This window comes from Camelus ferus, unplaced genomic scaffold, assembly GCF_009834535.1.
Source record: "Camelus ferus isolate YT-003-E unplaced genomic scaffold, BCGSAC_Cfer_1.0 contig732, whole genome shotgun sequence".
In the NCBI taxonomy this organism is placed as follows: Eukaryota; Metazoa; Chordata; class Mammalia; order Artiodactyla; family Camelidae; genus Camelus; species Camelus ferus.
In genome coordinates, this window is record NW_022589675.1 from 129412 (window position 1) to 148969 (window position 19558).

Below are 19558 nucleotides of genomic sequence, written 5' to 3' on the forward strand. Positions count from 1 at the left end.
GGGCATATACCCAGAGAAAATTCTAATTCAAAAAGATACATACGCCTCAATATTCACAGCAGCACTATTTACAATAGCCAAGACATGGAAGCAACCTAAATGTCCCTTGAGAGGCAATTGGATAAAGAAGATGTGAGGGGTGTGTGCGTGCATATGTAAACATATAGATACAGATATAGATATCTCAACAATGGAACACTACTCAGCCATAAAAAAGAATGAAATAATACCATCAGCAGCAACGTGGATGGACCTAGGGATTATCATAGTAAATGAAGTAAGTCAGACAGAGAAAGACAGAGATCATCTGATAGCACTTACATGTGGCAACTAAAATATGATACAAATGAACTTATTTACAAAATAGAAACAGAATCACATACATAGAAAACAAACTCATGGTTACCAAAGAGGAAAGGTTTAGGGGGAGGGACAAATTAGGAGTTTGGAATTAGTAGATACAAACTACTATAAATAAACTAGATAAACAACAACGTCCTATTGTATAGCACAGGGAACTATATTCAATATCTTATAATAACCTATAATGGAAAAGAAGGTGAAAAAGAATATACGTAGAGATCTGAATCACTTTGCTGTAGACCAGAAACTAACACAACACTGTGAATCAGCTATACTTTAATTAAAAAAAAAATTAAAATGAAAAACAGTAATATTCAAAAGCATCAGCAATAATAGTAATTCCTTGAATGTATATAGTGCTTTGAACATTTCTGAAGTCCTAACCCAGTTACCAAACATGACCTGACCAATCAGATTCACAAACATAGGCAAATTACTGCCGGACACTAACTGATGACTTACCTATGCTGATGCCTGAATTGCTTTTTTCAAAACCTGCAGAAGGGAGTGTATTTTCAAGGTAGCCAAACTGGGGAGGAGAAACCAAAACAAACTCCAAGTCATCTGCTGCAGTGTCAGGGTCAGTGGCAGACAAATGGTTAATGGTAAGGGCTGCTGAGAGAGCCTCATCTACAGTGAACATGGTGCCTGCATCCAAAAAATGACACAATTATGACTTAGCATGAAATCCTCTAATCAGAAGAGTGAGGACAAAAGGGAGTGATTGAAATTCCAATTCAGAGAAGCCTCCTATATGCAAATATACTTCCATGGGAGATGTTCATTTTCTTTGGCGTAATTCCCCTTACAGTGAAAATATTCAGGGGTAATGGGTGGAATTTAATTTGACTTATGGAATGATACTTTTTTCTTGTATAAGCAAGCCAGACAATAATGGAAAGACAGTAGAAATACTAAATGCTGCAGTACAGCCCTTCAGTCATTCTCAAGGAACTCTGATTTCCCCTGTGTCTCTATAGAAGTGACAAATGAAAATAAGAATTGCCAAACTGTTTTAATGATAAGCCACTAAATGTGGTTTATGTACTCTTCAAGATCAGTTGTTACCTCTGTTTGTCAGAGCGTTAATTGCCTGAGAACTATTATGAATTGCTCATAACGAACATTTTTTCATGCCTTGGTGCTTAATTATTCTGCAGAGAGAATGCTTCCTTTCCAGAACACTGCTTGGGAGATAGTTTGCAAATTACAATAACATTCATACATATGCTTGCATTTTTTTTCTGAGAGACAGAACATATACATAATGCCTATGAAGAGATGACTTTCTAAAAAGCAAATAAGGTTAAATATATATAAATGATCTCTCTGGTATACTCACTCTGTTCTAATAGAAATTATTATGGATGAAATAAATTACACTTTCTCCAGCAGGCAAATTATATTTTCCCATGTGAAATAAACCCAGAATATTTGAGGATTACAATGTTTTCCTCATTCCAACACACGCACAGACACACACACTTGCATTTTCTCTCCATACAGGATTAGCTAAGTTTTTAAACAAGTAAATTCTTTGCCCTATAATCTTTCCAAGATTGGGGCGGGGGGGGGTGTGGTTTCCAGAAATTTATGTTGAGGCAATTATTGGAGGCAACTCTGTATGGTGGTTTTCTATTTTGACTATAAGGAAAGTGCATCATTATTTCCCTGGACCATAGGTATGACACTAGGTGAGATAATAGAACTTTAAGAGAAAAAACACTGTCACCTCTTGCAATTGAAGGTGACTGGTTGTCCACTGGAAGCACTGTGATGTTGAGATCATACACTGGAAAGGACTCATGAAGAGGGACTGGTGGGTGAGGTCCACTGTAGCAACAGCCATTCACAAAAGGGCCAGCTTCTCTGTCCGAAACCACCAATGTAATGGTGTCAAAACAAGGCACCAGGCCAATCTCTCCACCTGGAAGACACAACTCTAGCTGAAACCTGACTTTTACAAAATGTGGACTACCAAGATGAAATCTGCTCACACCTCTTCCACAAGCATAGAATATTGAGGAAAGGAATTTACGTGGGGAAAATGTAACACTCAGTTTCTTCACTATGAAATTAAATAGAGTCATGAAAATGACACAAGAACGCTCGCCCGTCCGTTGCCTCTGGTGAAAGCTGGGCCAGCCAGCCATCACCACATGGAGGGGCAAAACGGGGCTAACAAGGGTCTGGCAGTTCACAAATGAACGAGGGAGAGACACGAAGCTTGACTCGTGGATGGTTTCACTCCTCCCTCACAGTTGCTGGTGTGAGGACCAGCCTCAGGGGGAACAGAAGGCACCGTTGTTCCGCTGGTAACTGTCTTCCCATTTGCATTTACCACCTTAAATGAACAACTGTCAACTACAGAAGAAGCTGGATAGGTGAGATACAAAGATAATCCACATTTCGTCATTTGTTTCATAGCCACGATGTTAGCAAAACAGCAACAGCACCTGGAAAAGAAGCGGCATTCATTTTCATTTTCATTTTCTTTTTACTCTTTAGAGCTTTTATCTATGGATTCAGAATGGCCCGAAATTAGGCAGGGAGAGGAGGAAGGGAGAAAACATCAGGGACTATATAGTTTGTCAGTAAACAGGACCATCTGCTCTTGGGTTCTAACTAGCGGCACAGAGGTCGGCGTGCTTGCTAACAGGGGACAGAAAGGTTCTGCAGGTGTGCTTTCAGGAATGCTCAGGCATCACTCTGAAAGTGCCAAGAGGGAAGCAATTATGTTTGAAGTTTTGATGAGACTAGGGCGCAAAAGATCAGGGGCGTCAATCCTCTTCATAATACGCACCGGTCAAGTCTGCAGAGCATTGTGCTTGGCGTTGTCCTACCTGCTTAAAAAAAATGACAAAGAAAAGCTAGAGGTGATATTATTGAGAAAACGAATGATTAAAGGATAAGAAAACTAGGCTTATAAAAAAAACAGAAGTGAAGTTGAGAGAGTCAGAATTAATCAACCTGCAATTTTAGGAAAAGTGAAAAAATAAGACGTCTCTTATCTATTCATATTTATAAAAAAAACCAAATTGGCATAAAGCTTATTTATTCATCATTCACTTGATAAATATGTATTTAATGCCTATTATGAGACAATTAGTGCCCTGCGTGCTCCAGGAGAGAAAAAGGCAGACATGATGAAAATGTCCAAAGACCTACTACGTGCCAGGAGCTGACAAAGTCTAATAGTAGAGAAAGAAATGCAGCTGGATTTGAATATCACAGACATGTGTATATATTAAGTAGAACCATATGAAATTGCTCCTATTAAGTCAATTTTTACCTATTAAATGGAAAATTCATATATCTCAGCCTGATTATGTACCAGGTGCTGAGGGTAGAGGAGGAAGAGAGTGCCGGCTGACAGTGCCATGGGGGCAGGGCACACTTGCCAGAGAAAGTCAGGGAAGTCTTTCCAGATGGCTTTGCCGGCTTTGCACTGACCGTTAAACGATGTGTACTGTACAAGGCAGATAAGGCAAAGAATTGGGAGACAGGAGAGAGGACCTGTAGGGAGAGGGAGTTGGGAAGAGAAGTGGAAAAATCATTCTAGGAAAAGAAAACAGCTTTTTAAAAAAAGCAAACACAGTACTTTCAGTAACTGTAATTTCAATTTAATAGATGCATAGGATACATTTACAGAAAGATCTGGAAAATTTGGCTGAGGATTAAGCCATGAAAAAGGCTACAACACAGGTGGAAGAATTCTCTACCTTGAAATGAAATACCGTCTAAAGATACAATTTATACTTAAAACCGTTAACTGTAGTGTTATTTAACAGAAAATTTGAACAACTTCATATTTAATGTTTGGAGAATAGCAAATTAATCACGTATTTTTACAACATAAAAGATACTCAGTCATCAAAACATGTTTACAATAACCTGATAACATTTAATAAATATTTTGATACACATTTTAGGTGATAATCTAAATGAAAAAAGTAATCTATAAAACTGCACAGGCACCGTGATTGCAACTATGTTAAAAATCATGGTTAGAAAAAAGAAAAGAAAATACTGAAATGTTAAGAGCAATCATGTCTAAGAGGTAAATACAGTGAGTTTTCAAACTTCGCTGTACTTTTCCAAGTTTTCTGCAGTGAGCGAGTATTATTCTCGTAATCAGAGAAAGCAAACAAAGTAATGATCACGCGATTATTCTCTGGTGATCTTCATAACCAGAGAATAGAGGCTCAAGAATAAGGCCACTGAAATTCTACATCCTCCAGTAACGTGGTCCTCTTTACTCAGCTAGCTGCTGAGAAGTAACTGGTTGATAATCAGGAAACTTTTAATATTAACAACATAATTATCTTAGGGAGTCTACTTCAGCACTAAATAACTGCCAACTGAATAACGGAGTGAACATTACAAGGAAACGTAACATTCAAGTAACAAAACACCTTGTGAATACAGTATTTCTGCTAATTTAGTAGCAAAACAGAAAACCGTCTATCTGAAGTAACTTGCCCTCATGTCCTACCAGGTCTTATGAAAAAAAAATGTGTTCACACTCCCTTACATGGGCATCACTGTAGAAGAGAGTTATAAATATGTATACGTGTTGTTTAGCACCTGAATAAGCCACAGGAAGAGAAGACAGATTCACCTCTCCCCTAATTTATCCCTGCCTCGCGAGCCTGCCAAAGATGCTAAAATGATGGAACAAACAACAACCATTGGTCTTTGGATCGCTTTTCTGCTAATCCGTTTGAAATCTTTTGGGGAAATCAAAAAGCAGCACCAAGTTGTGAACTCTTAAGAGACACTGAGAGACATCCGGCAAGTAGAACACGCTCCTCAGGACAAGGAAAGAGCCAATGAAATCTTTCCTAGGACTTAACATAGAGAAGATATGCAGATGCCATGCAAAGAAAAAAGATGTCTAGCAGAGTGATTAAAATGTGCCCCACTAGTTGGCCATGAGACAACCGGTATCCTAATAAATTACTGTTTTCAGAAGTACAGATGAAAATATTATTTCAAAATGTTTTCTCTTGTGTCCCAATTAATCCCTAGCTATCTCAGTCCCCCTCCTTGAGTTCCCTCCCCACCTCACTGTTAGTATTCTCCCTCTGCCTCTTCAAACAAGAAATGATTTGAATTCTGATTCTTCACTTCTGGTATCACTCACCTGGCCTCACAGCCCCAATCATGCTTCTCCCATGGAATTTACAGGTTAGAGAGGCATGTGGATGAGTAAGCATGAAATCGTAACGGAGAGCTATAAAAGTTAGTTAGAGGACGTATGTGGTGCTGTCGCTGACGAAGTGCCCACAGCCCAGAGATCAGAGATGTGTGAGAGGTGAGGATGTGATGATGTACCCATGTGTCACCGTGTTATCTTTACATGCGAATGGGTTTGTCTACTTCTTTAAATCAAAAATCCTTCATGTCAGGGTCTGGATTGTATTCCTTTGTAGCCCACAGTGCCTAGCCCTGTGCCTTGCAGATATCAGATGCTGAATTAACATTTTCTTTATGTGAACATTCTACATAAGGCACACATGTCACCTGGGTAACAATACAAGGCAGCACTAGACATGTAACTACAATGCAAATAAACAGGCATGTACTATATCTCTGATCTGTGTCCACCACTGTCACCTGCTGTGGGCAAGTTACACAAAGTCTAAGACATCATCTTGACTTTTCAAGAACTCAAAGTGGGGAGGCGATAGCTCAGTGGTAGAGTGCCTGCTTAGCATGCACGAGGTTCTGGGTTCAATCCCCAGTACTTCAGGTAAGTAAGTAAGTAAGTAAATAAATAAATAAATAAACCTAAATATCCACCCGCCCCCCCCAAAAAAAGGGGACAGACCAGTTACTTCTTACGAGCTAGCTGAAAATCAGGAAACTTTTAATATTAACAACATAATTATCTTAGGGAGTCTACTTCTGGCATTTCTGTTATGATTTATGGAGCCAGAAGCTGTGATGGTCAAACAGCCTTCTTCAAACTGACCAAAAGAGGGATAAGGACAACCCAGGCTGAACAGAAGGTCTGTGTAGCAGCACGGGGAACAGAACAGCGATGACACTTGCTCTTTCTGCACTCTCTAAAATCCACTGTATTACTGAGGTCAAGAAATATTTCTGACCATGGGGATCATATTTGAAAACTGGGATACAGACGGCTGTTGCTGCTTTTTTAATGGAAGCAAGCATTTAGACTGCTAGATTGTCAGACCCACAGCAAGCAGTGGGCTAAGACCGCCGTGTTGCTGCGTCCTTGCACTCAGATTAGCGCTAAGTGCTGTCGCTTACCTGTGTGTTTGTACGTCACGTCCCCTGCAACAACATCTCCCTGCAAGAACTGATGCACCGTGACTCCACCTTTCCTCACGGTCCCGTGCCGAGGCTCTCGAACAATCATGAACGTCAGTTTCAAATCATCACTGTCCACGTCAGTAGCAAAAATGTACTCAGAGGTGATAACCACCTCTTCGCCCTCTGAACAATGCATCGTGGGGGTGAGGTCCGCCTTTAGGACCGGTGGCTCATCGTTTACAGGGAACACCTAGGCAGGGAAAAAAAATGCATGTTTTCAAGAAAAAAGAAAGCAATGACAAATTGCCCACCTGGTAACCCACAGCTCTTAGTAATAATGGCAGGCATTTTCGATCTTCCAGACACGTGAGACAAGAGCCATGGAATTTGGCCAAGCAGTCTGCATCTTTTAACTTTCCCCATATGAAGCATCCTGTAAGAAATGATCCACATGAGAGACATTTTGGGTAGGAATGGGAGAGGATGGTTATGGTTTGGGACTCAAAGCTGTCATTTGTTTCTAGACAGACAAAATATAAAAGTAATATAAAGCATCCTTCCCCAAAGCCCCTCTCCTCCTTCGTTAAATCCACACATGTTCCAGAGGAAATCTGGGCCTGGTGCTCTGACGCACATACATTTACAACATCGGAGTTATTTCTATTTCAAATTACTGGGTGATTACAAAGCTTTCCTCCACCCTCAACTTCCTGCCACCCAAGAAGTTTCTCTGGACTTAAAATAAGCAGCAGTTGTATTTCAAACATTTTGAGTTAAATCTGAAACTCCATAACCATTCAATCAAGGCCTGCTTTTGACTTGATAAAACATTTTTCTCTCACTGTCATGAAAATAAAACTCCAAGTAGAAAGGAAAGGAAAGCCACATGGGATCACACTGGCTCTCTGAATTTAAAAAGATTTTGCAAAAAAAAATTTAGATGTCTTCTAAGTAGGAATGGAGGGCACCCCCCCCTCTGAGTTCACAGTCACAACTTGATGCACATTTATCTATCAAGTCCGGCCTGTGAATACTCTCACACCTACGCTCCTTCCTTCCCCCATGCTTCAGCCACTGTGATCTTTTTAAAATGAAGCTTTCATCAAGTCACCGCCCTGAGGGAATCTTCGATGGTTTCCCAGTGTTTCTCCTGTGGTGTCTTGGCCTCATCTCACACAATAGGATGCCTTTGCCACTCCTTTCCACTGGTACCCCAAGACACAGTGCTCCTCGCACGTCAGCTCTCTGCACCATCTCTGCATCCTCTCCCTGCCCCTTGCCGGGGATGCTCCCCACAGCTCTTGGCTTGGCTACCTCCTCCTCCCAGTTACATGTGGATGCCTCCAGGAAGACTTCCTTGAAAACTCAGACTTGCTTAGAAACTTCTATTGTTTACTGCCTTTTAGTGTTCCATTTATTGGTAGAACACATCCACATTTTAACTAATTAATTAATTAATTAATTAATTCAATGATAACCTGCTTAAAGCCTGCCCTCATCCCTTGCCTGTAAAGCCCTGAAAGAACAGGGACTTTAATTTGTCTTGCTCACCATCACACCCCAAGCATTTAGCATAGGACCTGGCATATAGAAGGCATTTATTATGAATTTATGGAATAAATGAATAACTGTATGAATGTAACTGTGTATATCTACCCTGGTTACTTACCCTGCTATTTCAAAAGGCCAACAGCTCTACAAAAAATATACATGAAATTATGTTGACACTTTCCTTTAACAGGTAGAGTGATGGGGTGATAGAAACCCAGGCTTATGTATTTAATTAAAGGTAGAAAAAGTATGCAATACTCTATTCTATTTTTTATTAACTTATTAGGAAACAGTATCTTTGTTCAAGTCCTCTGAGTAGGTTCATTAAAGATCCCTTTATTATTGTGCTTGATCCCCCCGGGTCGATCTCTCCAGTACATTCATGATAACCATCGTGCAGCAATTCACAAAATAGCCTCAGCTTTCAAATGCATGGAAGCAAGAGAGTTAAAAGCATTCCTCCTGGATTTAAAAAAAAAAAATCACACATAATTGTCCAAATTTTGACTGTACCTCCAACTGGCTTTCAAAGGCCTTGCACTTTTGTCTAAAAAGTTAACAATTAAAACAGATTTTTCCTCAAATTCACTGCTTGTCCTTAATAAGATGGTCATGGATAGGAGATAGGGTTGGATTTTTTACGTAAAATTCGAGAAAAAACGTAACTCTAAAAGCTTTTTCTATATGTACAAGTCTGCCAGTGAAGGAAAGTCTCCTTTTTGAAGCTGAAATAATATAACTGCTTTTCATGTAGATATAAGGCTGGCATAAGAATTAAGTGGAAAAATGGAAGGAAGGGTCTCCAGGTGGTGACTGGCATGAATAAACATGCAGAAATTTTAGCAAGAGTGATAGTTACAGTCACCTGGTAGTTTAGAACAGTGGCCATGGTGAGGAGGACGGAACGCTGGCCTAGGTACCAGAGCGGAGATGCCAGCCAGGTCCACACAGTCAAGCTAATGGTTTCGGACAAGTTATTGAGCCTTCTCGGACCTAAGTTTCCTTTGCTATAAAGTGGTAACCATTCCCTCTCTGTTTATTTCTTAAAACACTATATGGATGTGATCGTTTTTAATTATTATTATTAATTAAAAAATACTAATTATCAATAATTCTTATTAATTATAAAATATCTTACAAACACATTATTACTACTAATAATAATTTTACATCATAAAGATCTGATAAAATTCAAACAGAAATAGAATTTGTTACTGTAAAAATAATTAGTGGGTCTCAAGAAGCATGATAAGTCTTCTGCAGACATTCCTAAATTACCAACAACAAAAAAAAAATACCTGCAAATCCTATGAGTTATGCTTGTGGACTTGGGTGGTCACTCAACAAAGAAACTCGAGGTTCCCACCTGGACTTTGAGCACGTACTCAGCCTTTATGTGCAGATTTTCCTTCATTTGTCAAAATGGGAAAAATGATCATCTCAGGGCAACGGCATACAGTACAGGAATTCACAGCCTTAAATTAAGGCTCTGGGTTTGAGATCAGAGTAGGTCTACCTTTAAATGGACTGGAGTGAGAAACCAGTATGCCCATTCCACCAGTATAACTTTGCTCTCTGCTGCCTGTCCCGACACACTCAAAGACATAAGCAGGCATCTTCTTGCTTTGGAGTCTGTGTGTTTCAATTTCTATCAGAGAGACCCTAAGGGGCTTCCAAACCGGAAACCCCATTTCTATATGAACCAGGGAGGAACCTTTCTACGTACCTCTACGTACAGCACACATTCTGCTGGGTTTGTGCCATCTGTGACCTCCAAGAGCATGTCATCCTGCAGTACCTCAGATCCATCATGCTGATACCTGTGGGGACGACAGTTGTCACTAGTCTCTCAAGGCCACTGTGAGGCTGCACTGAGATTCCCGTCACAAGAGCTTTTCCATGGTTTGGGCCATATGTTCAATAAGTAAATAGTAACAACAACAACAAAAAAAAAACCCAGCATAATCATGAAGTCACATATTTAACTGCTGAAGTATCTCTGAATGTGAAACTACTCCACCCTGGAAAAATGTGTCCTGTGCACTCATAATTTGTCCCCAGATCAAAAAGTAGCCCTTTGAGCTGTCATTGTAACAATGGGAATCAACTGGTGTAGCTTTACGTACTTAGAGAAAACACTGCCTGGGGCCAAGGGGACACCGAGACTGAGCGATAGGCAGGTGAAAATGGGACGCTGCGTGGATTTCAGTGAGTTTCCGTCCCCCCCCCCCCCACCACTTTGAAGGCTAATCCTCCTGCCTGTGCTCTGGACCTATTCAGCTCTTCCCTAAAACTTTATCTACAGATTGTTCATTGCCTCTCTCCCACCATTTTCCCTTTCCCATTTACCAGCTCTTTTCCTCTCAATGTATAAAGATTCATGAATCTCCCCAGTCCTAAAAATATTTTTTCTTGGTCTAGCCTAGGCCCTATTTTCTTTTCATTCTTGGTCAAGTTTCTTAAAGGAATTGTCTAATTCCAGACTTTCCATTTACTCTCCAGCCCACGGTAGTGATACGCAGTAAGTTCTAAACAGCTGTTGAGTTGAGCCAGAGTTTTAGCTTATCAACAATGTGTTCAAGGTACTCGGTTATGGAAGTAAGTTCTAGCAAATGAAATTAAAAGTTGTATTAAAAATAGTGTAGTATATTGAACATATATAGCATTTATATGTGAAATAATTCCAGGGTTAAAAGGTATTTTACTCAGGATGAGACTCACACATACACTGGCTAGGGATTCAAGTCTGGGATCTGCTTCCAGTGGCGGAGAAAGCACACCTCCTACTCCCTTTCCCTCCCGACACTGCTCCCTGCACTTTATTTTGTCATGCTCCCCGATATTTTCATCAAAAATAGATGTCGTAATGTGATCACTCTATTTCACCGTGTTAATATCCCTAGAGGGGCCAAGTAGGTCTAGGAGCACACATCCAAAGGCATGGCTGTAGAGTTAGAAATTCTTTCAAAACCAGGCTCCTCCATATACCAGCTGGGTGACCTCAACCTCTTGGCGCCTTAGTTAATTCAACTCTAACATGAGAACAGAGCCATCTACCTTGTCAGGCTGGTTGCTGTGAAGTTTAAATGAAAAAAAAATTGCAAGCGTCTAGAAGAATGCTTGACCTATATGTGCTGGCAAATACTGGCATTTTCTTTTTCTATCCATCATTCACTCCCTAGGAAGAATTACCTAAACAGAGTTCTCTTTCTAACATGAATGTAAGAGCTGAGATCTTGAAAAAAGGGAACTTTTAATGAGGATAAGAGTAGTGAAAAGGCTGTAAATAAAGCAGTATAGCGAGTCTGTTGGATGAAAATAGTCTTTCTGTACACAAATTCCTCTTCCTAGTCAACTTTCAAATGTGGAGCTAAGCATTTAATACCTAATCCCTTCTACTACACTTTATAAAAAAGCCCAAAATTCCTATTTATAATTTGAACTTATATAAGTGAGAAATTAACCAGTATGTTTGTCTACCTGAGTACCTTACATTATTTCACAGAGAAGGTGTTTTACTAGATCTTATAGAAAGGTTTCTTACATAGCTCCATTGAGGAGAAGAAATGACCGTCTTCACGGTGATAGGAACTACTGTAGGACCATGAGGCAGGGGTTACTCCATTCCTGACTGTAAGAGACCCAAGGACAAGTCCATGTCCTGTCTCCCCAAACTACCCTACTTGTTTGCCCACAAATCCCCCTCCAAGTAGAATGAAATAAAAATTTATACTAAAGACATCGATCAACAGAATTCTATTCCACAGTCCCCAGGGTTATAAAACTGGCTTTTCTTACAGGCGAGTTCAATTATGCAGATTAGCCTTATCGATTATTTCAGACTATATTCGTCCAGGTTGACTGCTACCTCCTGTGATATGTGCAGATGCAGCAAATTTTATATTCGTGGTAATTAAATTTTTGTTGTTTAAATTTTCATTAAGTCATTCCCACTGGTACAGCAAGCCAGAGGGAAACAAAATGTCTGGAGGGAAAATGAAAGGTGTGTCATTTCTAGTTTTCAACTGACCCTTGAAAATCCCAAGTGGCATGTTGGTATCCCTGAAAGAATCAGACAAACTTCTTACAGTGCCTCACAATTGATTCAGATGGGAGCCAGAGCACGGAAGACAAAGAAGCCAGGAAATATTCTGACCTAACTTTTAAGGATTGGAGATCTCCCCAAGAAAATGTGGCCCCTGTGTTTAGAGGAAGTCCATTCAGTTCCACCCTTCCATGCCGAGGCTGTCTCTGCAGGGAGAGGCGAATGTTGTCCAGTTTGGTGTCCACGTCGGAAACCAGGATGTGCTCTGTGCTGATGACACACTGACCTCCCTCAGCCACTCTTAGAGGGTTGGTAAATACCTAGAAAGAAGGAAGGAAACATTTAAATCGTTGTGCTATGAAGTATACCTGAAGACAGAGCTCATTAAATCAATAGAAAACTTCTAGTATCGTCTTCACATGTCAATCAATTTTTCAAGAAAATGCTGACGGGGACAAGTCCATAGCTGAACATCTTGGCTGGAAAATATTTTTAACTAAATGCTTCCAATTCTAAGCATCAATGTACACAAAGAACAAGGCAGATCTAGAAACCTGAAAGTATCTACACTTCATTGATCTCAGACCCAGTGCAGTAGAAGCAGCAATCAAATTTACCATCAGTGGTGCTAAACTGAGAAAATAGTAACATTCACCATCATGTCCACACCTACTATTGCCTGACATAGTCTTACCTTACTCTACAAAATGAATGAAACCTGTATCGAATTCCCCTAAAGACTCCATCTCTTTTCTTCACCCTAAAAATTCCTCAAGACTTGGGAGATTGATTGGAGCTTTTAAGTGTCAGGGTGGTGAGACAGAAGCGGAAGAGGGAAATTGAAGGCTGGAAATTGAAGATTCCATAGGAAACAGATTTATTCAAACATGAGACTGAAATATTAAAGCCATAAAGATAATTTTCTACAATAGGAAAACTCACTGCTCAAACGACTAAAGATCTGTTTGAAAGTAAAAAGTAAGTATGAAGGGTTTGGGATATTTTATCACACATTGGGAGTTGGCAAGAAGCGTTCCATGGTCAAACACGTCTAGAAAATAGTCGCATACACCATGGTAAAGAATCTTATGGTTACTGGTGGGAAAGCGGGTGGGGTGGGAAGGGATAAATTGGGAGCTCGAGATTTGCAAATACTAATTACTATATATAAAATAGATAAACAAGTTTCTTCTGTACAGCACAGGGAACTATATTCAATATCTTGTAGTAACCTATAATAAAAAAGAATATGGAAATGAATATATATGTGTGTGTGTATATATATATGACTGAAACATTATGCTGTATCTGGAAACTGACACAGTGTAAACTGACTATACCTCAATTTAAAAAAAATATAAAAGAAAATAGTCACATACAATGTGACACCTTGGAGATTTTATAAGACTCGTGAGCATATTCAATGCTCTGAGACCCTACAGTAAGAAAATCTACTATCTTTGTTTAATATATCATTTTCCCCACTTTTTATTACTACACAGAAGCAAAAACAAGCAGAGACAGTTGAGGAACCAAATCATAAGCTGTGAAGGCCCGTACGGACGGTCTGCGGTGAGTGTCCTGCCAATGTGAGGACACAGTGCTGTCCAAGGAAGCAGCAACTCCTTCCAGAGCAGCTGCTGCTCCCAGAAAGAAGAGCGTGTCCCAAGGAAAGAGCTGGTAAAGAGGGAGGGCCGAGAAATGGGCATAGAAAAGGAAATGAACCAGAAATCACAGCCTCCACTCTGAGCCCAGCACCATCTCCCCATCCAGCAGAGCACACCCAGCCCAGGGCAGCCCTTTGAATCATGAAAATGATGAAGCCAACCTCGCTGGGACAGCTGCCTCGTATTCTTTAATAAACTACTTCCACCAGCAAAGGAAAACATAAAGAGCCTTTTCTCCCCCACCTCTCACTCTCATCCTTCCCAGTACCAAACTCTCATTTTACCAAACCTACCTTTTCACTGTTTGTAGGAGAAAGAAAGAAAGGGAGCTCTTACTTAGAGAGGAGCACTATCACTGAGACACACTGCACGTCTGCTGGCCTCATGTTGTCCTGAGTGACATCAATGATAGCCCACGAGGCTAAGTTCCAAGAAATACACTTGGCCCCTAGATGATTTTTAAATACACGTGTATCTTAGGACAACTTTCAAAAACTAAAAGCATAAGGCTAATTTGCTCCCATCCATCAATCATTCACTTCCCAGTCCCTGCCTGAACCCAGGGCTTCCGTTTCTGGAACTTGAGGTTAGCGTGGCGCCCAGATCGCCTAGTGGTTATCACTCAGCCCAGCTCTCTGTGAATATTTCACTCCAGGCAACCGCACTCCTGACCAGTTTCACTGAAGCAATTTATTTAATTTTATTTCGACTGTTCTCAGTTCTCTAAGGCACTGTTTCATTTGTCCCACACACTGTAGAAAAAAGACAGAAACCACTAGGCCACTTAAGCCTCAGGTCCTAGCTATTCCATCTACCTTCCAGTGATGGAGGAAACAGTTCACTTCACCCTGTCTGGCTTTTTCCACAGATCATCCCTCTCTAGCAAGAGGCTTAGACAAATTTGCACTAAAAACACCACCACCACCACCAAACACTCTTTCTCTGTGATTGTTCTAGAAGACACGTTAGCTTTTTCAGATGCTGGTCTATTTCACGACATGTAGCTCATATACAGAAAAGGAAGGTCTGAATAAAATCTAATCAAATTAACAGACATTCTAAACTATTTTTTCTACAGAGAATGCGATCTGGTCCCTAACAGGGAAGGAGGCGGAGAACAGAGCTTAGATTCTTTTGTGTGAGTTCTTGGGCCCCTCTTCTACCCAAAATTGTAAGCCAGTGACGTAAATGAGTGTTATGAGTTGGGGGCGGGGGGACTTTGGTGACTGGAGAACGTGCCCTGTCCAACTGCGGCAGGGGGTTGGGGGGCAGGGGTATATCGGCTCGGTGTTGCCAGAGCTTCCCAATTTTCAAGAGAAGCCAGAAATCCAGACTGGATCCGAAACCTCCCGATGTTTTAGTGTTGGCCACTCATTATTTTAAAATATTGGTTAGATACATCAGAACAGCTCCGTGGGTTGGGTAAGCCCCTTCCTTGGCCCCTCGGGGTGAGACCCCTGCCCCACGACTCTCAGTAAGCGCAGAGATGGTGAGGAGTGAGCAGGAACGGGAACATTGGTGCTCTCCGGGCTGTGTTCCAGGCGGGGACCTGGGAAGGTGGCTCATTCCTTAGGGATGAGACGTGTGTTAGTTCTAGTCCCCTCCGGGTCCTAATGAATGGGTAATCACACTTTGTCTTTCCGCTGTGGAGGGGAAAAAGCAAGCCTAGGAATAGCCACGTTAGTTACCTTTAGCACTCTCATGGGGAGCCGGCTGGGGCGGGTGTGGAACAAATTCTTGGGATGAATCCCAGCCTCGCAGGTAAGACACACGAGGTAGCACCGCCTTTGTACTTTGGTTTTAATGAGAGACCCGAGGGCTTTCAAGCTTATACAAACATTGAGGAGGGGAACAGGATAGGATGCAAGGGCCTGGCTTAACTCATTTTGGAAAATTAAAGAGCTTATTTAGATTACGGAGCAGCATAGCTGGCCTGCGGGGAGAGCAAGCAAGCGAGCCCAGCTGGTTGCTAAGAGACTCCTAATTTAATCCCCTTCCCCTGATCAACACGTGAAACTCAGCAGAAAGGAAAGGAAATGAAAGAGATTTTGATAAAGCTTTGAAAATAATGCCAAATCTAGCAACTGGAAAATACCACCTTTTAGATAGAAAGTCCCATGGGAGGTGAAGGATGCCCCCCCACCCCCCTTTTTTTCCCTACGCTGTAGCTGGAAAATAAACAAGTTCTTGGAAACAGCCTAAAGAAAAGGTAGCATTTCGAATAAGTCTTAAAAAATCTTTCTTTCCTTAGGTCTTCCCTCCTTTCCACGTCTCATACCAACTTTCATACGTACCTCAGGGGCCTGATTGTCCACCGGGAGAATCGTGATGTTAAAGCAGATGCCGTACAAAGCGCCGCCGCGCTGGTTACTGACGGAAAAGGCAACCTGGGCGTGTCGGGGACGGGGGCCTATGTCTTGCGTGGGAGGCATGTAGGCAACTTTCATATAGTTCACAGCGTGCTGCAGAGCAAACCAACAGGGCCGTGTGGGCGCCGGTGTGCAAGGACCAGGGACTTCTAGAGACCGAGGTCTAAAGGGACCCGCCATGTTAATGCATGTGGAACGCTGTCAATGCCACCATCATCACTCTGAAGATTCTAAAAAGCTCTATCTTACAAATGGCATTTTCTAAAGTCCGGTGGGAAAAGAACAAGAGAAATTAGGTAACTATGTCAAGGGCTTGACGCCAGGCAACTCTATAAAAGATGGGAGACTTGAATTTCAACCCAGCTCCACCATAAAGTAGTGGTATGATATTGGGCAAGCTACTCAAACTTGAGAGGCCTCCGTGTCCTTACCTACATAAAATGAAAAAAAAATAATAAAATAATAGTACTTAGCACATGGGTTGACATACTCATTTAAACCTCCAACTACAGTGAGATTCAGCATAATTCACCTTAAACCACAGGGGTAGCTATTGCGTGAGCACCCTTCACCATTACTGTGACCCCAGTGGGGTCTTCGGAGTGGAGGCCACAGGAGTAGGAAGAGGGCTAATGAAGGATCTTGGAAGGCAGTAGATACTGTGGGTTGAATTGTGTCCCCCACAAAAAAGGATGTGTTGAAGTCCTAACCCCCAGCACCCCTGCACATGACTTCACTTGGAAATAGAGCTATTGCAGATGTGATTAGTAAAGTCAAGGTGAGGCCACACTGGAGTGGGGTGGAGGGCCTTAATCCAGTTCAACTTGTGTCCTTATAAGAAGAGAGAGACACAGGGCGAACACAGCCATGGGGTGACAGAGGCAGAGAGTGGAGTGGTGGTCTACCAGGCAAGGAATGTCAGAGTGCTGGCAAACCACTACACGCTGTGAAGAGGTAAGACTCCCCAACAGGGTTTTGGAGGATGGCGGCCCTGCTAACACCTTGAGTTCAGACTTCTAGCCTCCAGAACTGTGAGACAATATGTCTTGGTCCTTTTAAGCTACCTAGTACTTTGCTATGGCAGCCCTAGGACGGTAGCACAGTAGGACTCTGGGTAAATCGAATTTGATGGAATAAAAATATATGCACCACGTCCCTAAATCAGAGCCCTAACCCAGATCATCTTTCTCTAGCAAGAGGCTTAGACAAGTTTGCTTTAAAAAAAAAAACATACAAAAAACTCTTTCTCTGTGATTGTTCTAGAAAACACATTAGCTTTGTCAGATGCTGGGCTACCTAAATCAATGCAAAAGGCTGTGTTGACCTTTAACAATATTCTGCAATCATATCCAGTTTAAGCATTTTCAAATAGATGTCATGTGTTTAATGGAAATGTGGAAGCGGAAAGAATACAGACATCAAGTATTTGCTGCCTGCGACAGGTGTCAAAGGCCAATATTCTTGACAGCAGTGCTAGGGTGCCATACCTTCTCAGAGAACACTTCCATCATGTTTCTCAACATTTGAGCATAGCATCCTACCTGACTGAATGACTTCAACCCAGGAGCTGCAGGATTTTTGATTAGCTTTGGTAGGCTGTCCACCATAAATAATTTTCCAGCATCCAGGTGTCTAATGAAAAACATAAGAGAACACATCAGCTCATTTTCCAGGTAAGAAAAATTAAATCAAATAGCCCACAACCAAATTTTCTAAAGCTAAAAGAGTTCAGTGTAGGAAGAACTCAAATGTTCCATTTTTATATTCTCTCTTTATATCAGGGAGGGGGTGGTGGGGTGGTTCTAACTTTAAGTCTAGTATCGTCAATGCTATTCTCATCATGACCACAAAAAGTATGTACAACATTTCTACGCTGACATCATGGAAGGGAATCTAACTACAGTGAGATGTAGTTAGACACCCCCCCAGAAATGTTTCCTCATTATCATATATTCATGCCATCTTCTGGATTGGAATCATAGAATATGACCATTTTGTGGCCTGCAATACCTATAAATGTTATGAAGACTCAGTAAGTTTCACTAAAATTAAAAAAACACACACATTCTGTTTAGAAAAGGGGATTAAAGACTGTTTTAAGCCTTCCTGAGTTGAAGACACTGCAAGCTGCTTGTCACTTAGCAATTAATACAGCTTCTGAAGTGATGTGTGAGATAAGTTTGAGATTAGAATAAATGCTGAATTGACCATAAGTTCATGTCTGACCAAGAAAGCAACCAAACCACAGTACAGTATTATATTTTGACACTTTCGATTCAATCCTGGATCCCAGCCCTCAACTAATTGCCCAGGTGATGACTTTTCATAGAGGTACCTGTGGCTGAAGGGGAAAAATGGAGGCGTTGTAATTGTGTAGAGCAGCTCCCTGTCATGTGATTCCAGATCTACAAAATGTAGATGCTTCTTAGTTATGTAGGCCACCTCGGTTTCCTTGACAACCAAATGCCGAGAAACTCCAGGAGCCTCTTTTGGAAGCTGGTCATCCACCGGAGTGATATGGATTGTTACTACCTGGAAAGAAATTATCTGTACCATTAATTTGAAATACCAAAAACAAAACAAAACAAAACCACCAAGAAAAAGCACCCCCACCGGCATCCAGTCACCGTTAAGATGATTTTCAAAAACTGCCATTTAAAAATACTTCTACTGAAATAATTCAGGAGCTATTAAGACCATGAGCTAAAAATGGAACATTCTCCACCCATTTTTCATTTTAGTTTAAGAACATAATTGTCACAGTTGTAGTTCATGCAGTCAGAGTGCTACTGAAGGGGGATGTGATACACGAAGTATGTTCCTGGTTTTATTTCTGCATCTCCCCTTCTCCAACAACCTGTGGTTCCTCTACCTCCCTCTCCTCAGTCAAAGATCCTGGAAACCCTGACAGAACTTTTGGTTCCTCTTTCTCTACCCACGTACAACACCTCGCCAAGTCCCAGAGTTTGTACTTAGAAAATTTTCTAAACAGTGACCGCACTCCACTCCCTCCCCAGCTGTCATTCCCCCTGCTCCTGGCCTCACTCCAGCTCTCATAATTTCTTCCTTACATTGTCTCAGCAGCTTTTCATCAGCCCTAACTCCACTAACTAAATTGACTTTTCATACCTGTAGTGTTATTTTTTTTTAAAAGGGGGGTACTGGAATTGAACCCAGGACCTGGTGCATGCTGAGCATGCCCTCTATCACTGAGCGACACCCTGCCCCTTCTGGTGTTATTTTTTAAGAAATACAAGTCAAATCAAGTTACTTTCTCTTAA

General features: G+C 41.3%; 1 protein-coding gene across 16 annotated transcripts in view; it reads right to left on the reverse strand.

Moving 5' to 3' along the window:
* The window catches only part of FREM1 (FRAS1 related extracellular matrix 1), a 148637-nt gene that overhangs the window by 74100 nt on the left and 54979 nt on the right, over nucleotides 1-19558 (reverse strand). For 15 of the 16 annotated variants that reach the window (XM_032476389.1, XM_032476381.1, XM_032476391.1 and 12 more), the window contains one exon: nucleotides 18626-18809. In XM_032476389.1, the coding sequence (XP_032332280.1) occupies nucleotides 18778-18809 (32 nt within the window). In that variant the 3' untranslated portion in view covers nucleotides 18626-18777. Of the gene's footprint in view, nucleotides 1-825; nucleotides 1012-2095; nucleotides 2291-6642; nucleotides 6896-9922; nucleotides 10017-12352; nucleotides 12562-16202; nucleotides 16371-17818; nucleotides 17910-18612; nucleotides 18810-19558 lie in introns of those variants that run through there. The other variant, XM_032476392.1, reaches the window with a different exon arrangement.